Raw genomic sequence first — 10,985 nt, 5'->3', positions numbered from 1 at the left:
TCTGATTAGAAGATTATAGAGTTTTCTGTTAACTTTTCTTGAACTTTGCAAATAAAGAAAAAGTATAAGGAAAAATGCTCTAATATAGCAAAAGGACATTAGCCTATTCATGATATTGTTCGGTTGGTTAACCGTTAACCCTCTACTGCCAATGCTTGGTACCCGATTTGAACAGCCCAATACACACACACTTGGTTGCGCGCACTCGTGTACCCACTGTGCAAAAAAAAGGAGAGCGCGCGCTCAGAGGCGGTCGGGTTGTCTCATTCTCTCGCAGCCAGTCTGAGCGGATAACGAAAGCGAACGGAGAACCATATCGAATAGAACGGCCGAGCAACACACGGGATATAGCCTACTCCAGGGGTTGATAGAAGATTGTTTGCATCGACCGTCCGTGTGTCAACTATTTGGAAGGTAATCTCTTTCAGAAACATTGTAGCAACTGCACATTGAAAGTAATGTTTAAAGAGCCGATGGCCCGGGAGAAGAACGATATCCTCATGGGGTTGTGGGGTGTTCGGTGTCTTTTGTGCGGAGACGGCTCTTCTTGATGTGGGCACTAGAAAGCTTCATAGCTAAGATTTCTCTCAAGCTGCTTCGAACATTTTGTGTTGTGTGTACCTTTAGGCTATGATGGCACACGAGGGCTCTCCGATTAACGTTAGGGTGTTAATTTTTAGGCCTTCTCAATTATGTGGAGTGCACGCGATATGACGGCTGCTCCCCCAGCAGTAGATCTACTGGATCAGTTATTCTGACAGCCCCGCGTGACAACAGGGATTATTTACACTACAAAATAAATGTGCTCATCCGTATTTGTTGGCGTATGAATGACTGTGAGACCAATGTAGCCCGGGATTTTTTACTTTTTAGCAGTTTTTATCATCACCGGCTTGGTTCAAAAGGAGAACACTGAAAGTGTTTAAAGAGCGGATGGCCTGGGAGAAGAACGATATTCTCATTGAGGGGGTTGTGGAGTGTTCCGTTGGTTGTGTTACATTGATGGTGTTAAGTTATTGTTACAAAGTGTGCCCATGTCTTTGATAGCCAAATCTCACAGTATTTTCTATTGATCCTTTAACTTGTCAAATATATATGACTCATATAATAGAATCAGTAAAATAGAATAGAAACATAATGTTTTATAGAATATAATTATTTGTTATTGTATGCTTAGCCTATTAACAACACTCCTCAGTTGCCTCAGTAGAAATCACCAATCACTGTATCAGGATTTTTATTTTATTTATTTATCCAATTGCTGTCTGTGCAGAATGTTGCCCAATGGATCCTGAATGTTCATGACCAAAGTGTGTGTGGTTTAACTGCACTTAGCATTGATTGACGATCTGTTGTCTGTCATCATGCTCTTTCTGGAATGTGATGCTCATTTCAGCAACCATCTGCTCCTTTACAGTAGCCCTACACACACTGCACACAACCCCCATTTACCCAAACAACTACTTCTCATTCTGTGAATGTTCAAAATATACAGCTTCACCTTGAGGGCTCATATGGTATGTTGGGAAATTACATTTCCTCAATGGTCATGAACATTCAGGATCCATTGGGCAACATTCTGCACAGACAGTAATTGGATAAATTAAAAATAAAAATATGTAGAAGGAGCTTTGATTATAAATAGAGGCTGTAGTGTGAGCTGGTCCGTGAGGACATGGCACCAGCCTGCCTTACTATAATGGCCTTTAAAAGACCTGAGAGCTAGGAGGGGAACAGTATTTCATTCTGTTGGCTGTGGCTGGCTGGCCGTCTCTGGTCGTTTGGTTTTTAATACCGTACTTCTATCAGAATAGCTACTGACTGAAGGACAACCACAGAACCAATAGGATTCTCACCTTCGACTGCTATAGCTTTAGGCAGGTGATGAGCTTGCTTTGCAAGGTGTGTAGGGAAACCCCAAACCCTCGACTTATATGTGTGTTTGTGTGTGTGTCCCAGAGCCAGGATGTCCAGTGAGGTGCAGCCCAGCTCAAGGCCGGACGATAGTCCCAACACCAGTGGGGGCAGCTGGGACGTGGAGCAGAGAGAGGTGGCCCCACCGGTTCAGGGTCAGGAGAGGGAGAGGGATCAGACAACACCCAAGAAGAAAGAGGCCAAGATATCCAGCAAGACCGCTGCCAAGCTCTCCACCAGCGCCAAGAGGTAGATCTGCAATTCTCTCTATTCTATTCTGTCCATGTAGATTGTGTAATAGTGTCCTTGATGGTCTTGTTCAAATACAATATGCAGGTAGTGCATTTATGGTCCAGAATACTGAGTGTACAAAACATTAAGAACACCTGCTCTTTTCATGACATAGACTGACCAGGTGAAAGCTATGATCCCTTATTGATGTCACTTGTTAAATCCACTTCAATCAGTGTAGATGAAGGGGAGGAGACAGGTTAAAGAAGGATTTTTAAGCCTTGAGACATGGATTGTGTATGTGTACCATTCAGAGGGTGAATGGGCAAGACAAAGGTTTAAGTGCCTTTTGAACAGGGTATGGTAGTAAGTGCCAGATGCACCGGTTTGTGTCAAGAACTACAACGCTGCTGGGTTTTCACGCTCAACAGTTTACTGTGTGGATCAAGAATGGTCCACCACCCGAAGGACATCCAGCCAACTTGACACAACTGTGGGAAGCATTGGCGTCAACATGGGCCAGCATCCCTGTGGAACGCTTCCGACACCTTCCACAGGGGTCCATGCCCCGATGAATTGAGGTAACTCAATATTAGGAAGGTGTTCTTAATGTTTTGTACAATCAGTGTACATGCACCATTCTGAGCCAAGAATGTAATTTGCAGTATAATACGGAGATGATATTGACTCAGATGCACCTTAAAGCAGTGGGTTTATTATAACCATCGATGGGTTATTATGAAATGCAATGATCTGAGGGACATTAGAGAAAAACAAAGTGTTTGTGTCACAGAGAGAGAGCCCATGGATGAGTGAACGTGAGAGAGGGAGTCCTGCATGTTCTGTAATTGGTCCATTTCCCCCTGGATTCCCTCGTTCATTCCTCCTTCCATCCGCTCTTAACAGCCTGCAGCCTTACCACGTAAAATGTGCCACCTCAGTAGAAAATACTGTAGATAAAATTACAGAGCGTATCATGCATTTAAGCCTGGGAACGACTTACTCCATAACCGCAGTGATTGTATTACAGTTATACAGCCCCTGCCTGTAGGGAATAGTAGGCCCCAATGATTTACCCTCAGTCTCCTCTCATCATTAATCAGAGAGTTTATTATCAATACAAGCGCACACAGAGGAGAGGAAGGGATCGTTTGTTCTACTCTTCCCTCGCTCGCTCCCTGAGGTGTGGTGCCTGCCTGTCAGCACTCCTCTGTGTGTGTGTGTGTGTGTGTGTGTGTGTGTGTGTGTGCGCGCGTGCATGTGTGCACTCCTTCGTGGCGTGGCATTTGGAGAGTACCGAGGGAACGAGCCGACAGGGATGACAGGTGAAATGAACAAAAGGACCACCTGAGGTTCTCTCCCGCTCTGAGCGGTGGTGGTAGTGGTGGTGAACGGTGGGTTGCCATTTCTATTGATGTTGTGATGCTTCCCTGTCTCCTGTTATTGAAAGGCTGCTTGTCGTTGTCCTCCACCATGGCCGCAGCTGACTGTTTGTATTGCTCATCTAACAGATAGTGTAATCAGTTGTTGTGAACATTGTGAATAGATGATTTAGGGCCAGGGGCTGTATGTATGAAGTGTCTCAGACTAGGATTTAGATCAGCACTCCTACTCTGAGACCCTTGCTACATTCAGAACCAAGTTTATATCTCAATCTGTAGGGTTATGATTATTCATTTTGTTCCGTTCCACTGTTCTGACCAGCAAAATAAAGTTCTGAATCAGTTCAAACCCCAAAAATGTAACAGTTTATATCATTCCTTTCTGTTCCTTTTTAAACCTCTGAAGTCAATTTTTTTGTAAACATTTAGCTCCACATTAAATGACTTCACCAATCAGTGTGGATAGAGCAGCTTACTATGGAGCGGGCAAGCTATAACTAGTTGTATACATGCATTGGACAGACAAGTGTAGGGCCCGAGATGCAACTGAAATGTTGTGGGTGGTGAGAGAGGGTGGAGGAGGAGGCTTGGCTTGAAGCGCTGGGCATCTTGTTATGACATGCATTATCTTTATTAGGCCCACAGAAGTATACCTACAGAGGAGGGCTTCTAGGAGGAAACTTTGAATGTCTTTGAACTTCCCGAGAGTTGGCTTAACGTTGGACCAGAGCTAGCTAGCTAACAAGCTTGTGTGTGCAGAGCGTCACCAGAATTTAAGTAAAAACACGGCTTACCTATTTATAGTTAATAAATCCAATGTGAAACGTTATAACTATAGTATCCTTAACTAACATTGAAAAAGTGAATTCATTCTTCTCTAATTAAAAATCTCTCCCTAATTTCTGAGGCTACAGTAGCCTATGCTTCGGAGGGGGGAGGGGCAGGTAGCCTAAACACACACACACACTGGCAAAGATTTCCAGCTGGCAGGTAGACACTGGAATACGCTTCTGAGTGACAGAGGGAGGGCTTTGCATAGGCGCTTTGTTGCGTTTTTTAGGGGGACTGGAAAAAAGTGCCCTGAACGTAAAATAACATTATTAACCTTTTCCCATGCTTTTAAAATAACGGTTCTGTTCCGGAACAGTATAGATCACTTTCGTTCCTGGTTCTGATTCTGCCCCTCTAAAAATGTTGTTATTTTCCAGTTTTTGGTTCTGTTCCAACCCCTTGGAGAGTAGCCTATTGTCAGTATTGGCTCAGTGTGAGTGGAATATTGCAGCCTTAATGGACGGTGAGGTAACAGATTGTAAAAAAAAAATGCACCTGCCTGTTGAAATCTTCAGAGCAAATCACTGCCCTGATCCCGTCTACTCACTAAACTAAACCACTGTTTATTTATGTATTCTTCTAAAAATACTTCCAACAGGTAGGGAGAGAGGGAGGGGGAAGGGAGAGAGAGAGGTAGGGGGAGAGGGAAGAAAAGAAGAGGAGGGAAAGAGGGGGGGAGAGTAGGGGAGAGACAGAGGGAGAGAGAGGAGAGAGGGACTAAATCAAAATCAGATTTAGTTCACCCTGAGTCATTAAAATCCTTATCTCAATCTGCCTCGATGTATTTGTCCAGAAAGCAGATATGACTATTTTACCTAGCAAGGCCTGTCTGACGTCAATGTCAATTTACACAGGCCCATGAAACTAGGTGAGGAATTCAACAGTGCATCCCAATGTTGATATAGCCTGACAGGACGTATTCCTGTATTCAATCACAACTCTAGGAGCTCATTAAGACATCAATGAGTTATTCAGTGTGTACACTTACAGATTGATTTTATTGGCAGGATTTATATAACACACTAGCTAGTCTGTGTCTGCGTCTGCGTGTGTATCGTATTACACAGCCTCAGTTCGTCGGGGCATGGACTCTACAAGGGGTCGAAAGCGTTCCACAGGGATCCTGGCCCATGTTGACTCCAATGCTTCCCACAGTTGTGTCAAGTTGGCTGGATGTGCTTTGGTTGGTTGACCATTCTTGGGAAACCCAGCAGTGTTGCAGTTATTGACACAAACCAGTGCACCTGGCACATACTACCATACCCGGTTCAAACGGCACTTAAATCTTCTGTCTTGCCCATAGTCCATGTCTCAATTGTCTCAAGGCTTAAAAATCATTCATTAACCTGTCTCCTCCCCTTCATCTACACTGATTTGAAGTGGATTTAACAAGTGACATCAATAAGGGATCATAGCTTTCACCTGGATTCACCTTGTCAGTCTGTACACTCAGTATATAATCTGTGTGTGATGTTTGTGTATAAAATGGATGTGTGCATAACATGTGTGTTCCACCTCTTTCCCCAGGATTCAGAAGGAGCTGGCTGAGATAACCTTGGACCCGCCACCTAACTGCAGGTAGGAGCTTGTTGATTGGCTGTTTTATGACTGTGTGTGTGTGTGTGTGTGTGTGCGCGGCCGTGCACGTGTGTGTACGTGTGTGAGCCTGTTTTATGTGTTTGTGACACTTGAGGCACTCTGTCTGTCTGTGCTGTGCATGACATAGAAGGAAAGGGGATTGTGAAGGGCCTGTGCTGTGTTGGCTGAGTCAGTCAGATGAATGGTATACAGATAGATACATTATTGTAGTGCTGCCTACATTTACAATGCGGTTTTTCTGTCTGTTAGGCTGACTGTGAGATGAATATACACTACATGACCAAAAGTATGTGGACACCTGCTCGTCAAACTTCTCATTCCAAAATCATGGGCATTAATATGGAGTTGGTCCCCCCTTTGCTGTTATAACAGCCTCTACTCTTCTGGTAAGTCTTTCCAATAGATGTTGGAACATTGCTGCGGGGACTTGTTCCATTCACCCATGAGCATTAGTGAGGTTGGGCACTGATGTTGGGCGATTAGGCCTGGCTCGCAGTCGGCTTTCCAATTCATCCCAAAGGTATTCAATGGGGTTGAGGTCTCTGTGCAGGCCAGTCAAGTTCTTCCACACCGATCTTGACAAACCATTTCTGTATGGACCTCACTTTGTGCACGGGGGCATTGTCATGCTGAAATAGGAAAGGGCCTTCCCCAAACTGTTGCCACAAAGTTGGAAGCACAGAATCGTCTAAAATGTAATCGTATGCTGTAGCGTTAAGATTTCCCTTCACTGGAACTAAGGGACCTAGCCTGAACCATGAAAAACAGCCCCAGACCATTATTCCTCCTCCACCAAACTTTACAGTCGGCACTACGCGTTGGGGCAGGTAGAGTGCTCCTGGCATCCGCCAAACCCAGATTCTTCCGTCGGACTCCCAGATGGTAAAGTGTGATTCATCACTCCAGAGAACGTGTTTCCACTGCTCCAGAGTCCAATGGCGGCGAGCTGTGCGGCTGCTCGACCATGGAAACACATTTTATTTCAAGAAGCTCCCGATCGGTAGTGAGTGTTGCAACCGAGGACAGACTATTTTTACGCGCTCGCGCTTCAGCACTCGCTGGTCCTGTTCTGTGAGCTTGTGGGGCCTACCACTTCGCGGTTGAGCCGTTGTTGCTCCTAGACGTTTCCACATCACAATAACAGAACTTACAGTTGACCGGGGCAGCTCTAGCAGGGCAAGAATTTGATGAATTGACTTATTGGAAAGGTGGCATCGTATGACGGTGCCATGTTGAAAGTCCCTGAGCTCTTCAGTAAGGCCATTCTACTGCCAATGTTTGTCTATGGAGATTCCATGGCTGTATGGCAATGGGTATGGCTGAAATAGCAGAATCCACTGATAGTTTTTTAAGGGGTGTCCACATACTTATATATATATATATATATATATATACATACATACATACATACATACATACATACATACATACATACATACATACATACATACAGTGCCTTCGGAAAGTATTCAGACCCCTTGACCTTTTCCACATTTCGTTACGTTACAGCCTTATTCTAAAATTGATTTAAAAAAATAAAAAATCCTTAGCAATCTACACACAATACCCCATAATGACAAAGCGAAAACAGGTTTTTTAGAAATGTTTGCAATTTTATAAAAATCTGAAAAACCTTATTTACATAAGTATTCATTGAGACTCGAAATTGAGTTTCCATTGATCATCCTTAAGATGTTTCTACAACTTAATTGGAGTCCACCTGTGGTAAATTCAATTGATTGGACATGATTTGGAAAGGCACACAACTGTCTATAAAAGGTCCCACAGTTGACAGTGCATGTCACAGCAAAAACCAAGCCATGAGGTCGAAGGAATTGTCCTTAGATATGGAGAAGGGTACCCAAACATTTCTGCAGCATTGAAGGTCCCCAAGAACACAGTGCCTTCCATCATTCTTTAATGGAAGAAGCTTGGAACCATCAAGACTCTTCCTAGAGCTGGCCACCCGGCCAAACTGAGCAATCGGGGGAGAAGGGCCTTGGTCAGGGAGGTGACCAAGAACCAGATGGTCACTTTGACAGAGCTCTAGAGTTCCTCTGTGGAGATGGGAGAACCTTCCAGAAGGACAACCATCTCTGCAGCACTCCACCAATCAGGCCTTTATGGTAGAGTGGCCAGACGGAAGCCACTCCTCAGTAAAAGGCACATGACAGCCTGCTTGGAGTTTGCCAAAAGGCACCTAAAGACTCTCAGACCATGAGAAACAAATAAAATAAAATAAAATGTTATTTGTCACATACACGTGTTTAGCAGATGTTATAGCGGGTGTAGCGAAATGCTTGTGCTTCTAGCTCCGACAGTGCAGTAATATCTAACAAGTAATATCTAACAATTTCACAACATATACCCAATACACACAAAACTAGTAAGGAATGGGATTTAAGAATATATACATATATGGACAAGCAATGACAGAGCGGCATGGACTAAGAGACCATAGAATATTATAGAATAGAATGCAGTATATACATATGAGATGAGTAGTGCAAGATATGTAAACATTATTAAAGTGACTAGTGTTCCATTTCTTAAAGTGGCCAGTGATTTCAATAGGCAGCAGCAGCCTCTAATTTGCTAGTGATGGCTATTTAACAGTCTGATGGCCTTGAGATAGAAGCTGTTTTTCATTCTCTCAGTCCCAGCTTTGATGCACCTGTACTGACCTCGCCTTCTGGATGATAGCGGGGTGAACAGGCAGTGGCTCGGGTGGTTGATGTCCTTGATGATCTACAAGATTCTCTGGTCTGATGAAACCAAGATTGAACTCTTTGGCCTGAATGCCAAGCGTTGTGTCTGGAGGAAACCTGGCACCATCCCTACGGTGAAGCATGGTGGTGGCAGCATCATGCTATGGGGATGTTTTTCAGCGGCAGTGACTGGGAGACTAGTCAGGATCGAGGCAAAGATGAACGGAGCAAAGTACAGAGAGACCCTTGATGAAAACCTGCTCCAGAGTGCTCAGGACCTCAGACTGGGGCCAAGGTTCACCTTCCAACAGGACAACGACCCTAAGCACACAGCCAAGACAACTCGGGAGTGGCTTCGGGACAATTCTCTGAATGTCCTTGAGTGGCCCAGCCAGAGCCCGGACTTGAATCTCTGGAGAGACCTGAAAATAGTTGTGCAGCGACACTCCCCATCCAACCTGACAGAGCTTGAGAGGATCTGCAGAGAAGAATGGGAGAAACTCCCCAAATACAGGTGTGCCAGGCTTGTAGCGTCATACCCAAGAAGACTCAAGGCTGTAGTCGCTGCCGAAGGTGCTTCAACAAAGTACTGAGTAAAGGATCTGAATACTTATGTAAATGTGATATTTCCGGGTGTTTTGAATTATACATTTGCAAAACATTCTAAAAACCAGTTTTTGCTTTGTCACTATGTTTTTTTTTTTTTTTTGTAATTTAGCAGACGCTCTTATCCAGAGCGATTTACGGGAGCAATTAGGATTAAGTGCCTTGCTCAAGGGCATATCGACAGCTTTTTCAACTAGCCGGCTCGGGGATTAGAACCTGCGACCTTTCGGTTACTGGCACAACGCTCTTAACCACTAAGCTACCTGCCGTATTGTGTGTAGATTGATGAGGGGGGGAAAAAACAATTTCATTCATTTTAGAATAAGGCTGTAACGTAACAAAATGTGGAAAAATATTAGAAGTCTGAATACTATCAGAGCTGTCTGAGTTGTGAGTCACAGCAAGAGTAGAAAGAGAAGTGATTGACCTGATTGGCCAGTGTTATCACTACTGGGATCAATCTAGTAATGTTGCTTGCCCGTTGCTGTATTTGCTCCGACTCCCGCGGCTGGGAAAGGCACTCGTTCACCTTTTCAATGCACACAAACACTGGCTAAGCAATTATAGTTTATTTTACACTAAGTTATAGTGGTGGGGGTGCCACGATGCTAAAACACACGCCTGTCAATCAAGGGTTTCTGTGTGTTTTCATTGTGTGGGTCTTTGGTGAGTCAGCGTTTGTTGTCGGAGAGACTGACGCCTTGGGGCGGTAAAGTGTGTGTGTGTGTATGTGTGTGTATGTAAGAGAGGGAGAGAGAAGTGTTTGTATGAGCTGAAAAAGGTGAAGGTGTGGGTGATTGAGATAAAATATACTTCATGACTAAAAACACTCCCGTCACGGTTTTAAAACTATTTCTCCCCAGTTAGTGTGTTTGTTATACCTCTCTTAGCGTGAGGTGTAGCCCTCGGCCCCAGCTATAGATAATCTCAATGAAGCATGCTATTATATTCACTGACAAAGGGCCAAAGGGAGAGGGGGAAAAGAGATTTCATGGGGAGACATTTGTATTGAAAATGACATTTGTATGAAAATGGGTTATTTGAATGATGTCCATTCTGAAAGCAGTTTCCTGACGAATGGATTCACTTCGGCGTCAGGCAGCGGCAGGTTGGTCACCTCAGAAAGGTGTGTGGGTGTGTGTGAGAGCTATGAGTGAAGAATTGGCCACAGACTGCTGCTGGGATATCTTTCAGTACAGAGCACTGTGAGGAAGAGCTCTCACACATTTGAATTGTAGATTTCTGTATTGAATCCCTTCGGGGTGTTTTGTTCATTCTTACAGAATCCCTATGGGGTGTTTTGTTCATTCTTACAGAAACAGGCCCAAGCTCCCCTCCAAGTCTTCTATAAACCCATGTGGGGTTTTCTAGTGTTTGGTTTGTAAATGTTGACACAACAATATAACATTTCAATATGTATTTTGTGAGATAAAAGCAATGAGTGTGATTTTAATATTTTTCATACTTTTGGCCATGTAGTGTATGTCGACACCTGCTCGTAGAACTTCTCATTCCAAAATCATGGCCATTAATATGGAATTGGTCCCCCCTTTCTGCTATAACAGCCTCCACTCTTCTGGGAAGGCTTTCCATTAGATGTTGGAACATTGCTGCTGGGACTTGCTTCCATTCAGCCACAAGTGCTTTAGTGAGGTCGGGCTCTGATGTTGGGTGATTAGGCCTGGCTCGCAGTCTGTGTTCCAATTCATCCCAA

General features: G+C 44.2%; 1 protein-coding gene across 1 annotated transcript in view; it reads left to right on the top strand.

Annotated features, from left to right (window-relative positions):
• Positions 1 to 273: 273 nt before the first annotated feature.
• LOC311117474 (ubiquitin-conjugating enzyme E2 E2-like) overlaps positions 274 to 10,985 on the top strand; it is an 85,471-nt gene continuing 74,759 nt past the window's right edge. Inside the window, exons 1-3 of the mRNA XM_084157526.1 lie at positions 274 to 414; positions 1,960 to 2,163; positions 5,886 to 5,936. Of these exons, the coding sequence (XP_084013652.1) occupies positions 1,967 to 2,163; positions 5,886 to 5,936 (248 nt within the window). The 5' untranslated portion in view covers positions 274 to 414; positions 1,960 to 1,966. The remainder of the gene's footprint in view (positions 415 to 1,959; positions 2,164 to 5,885; positions 5,937 to 10,985) is intronic.

The sequence above is a fragment of the Coregonus lavaretus genome, assembly GCF_964263955.1.
Source record: "Coregonus lavaretus genome assembly, chromosome: 3".
In the NCBI taxonomy this organism is placed as follows: Eukaryota; Metazoa; Chordata; class Actinopteri; order Salmoniformes; family Salmonidae; genus Coregonus; species Coregonus lavaretus.
This window is presented reverse-complemented; position numbering and strand designations above follow the sequence as displayed.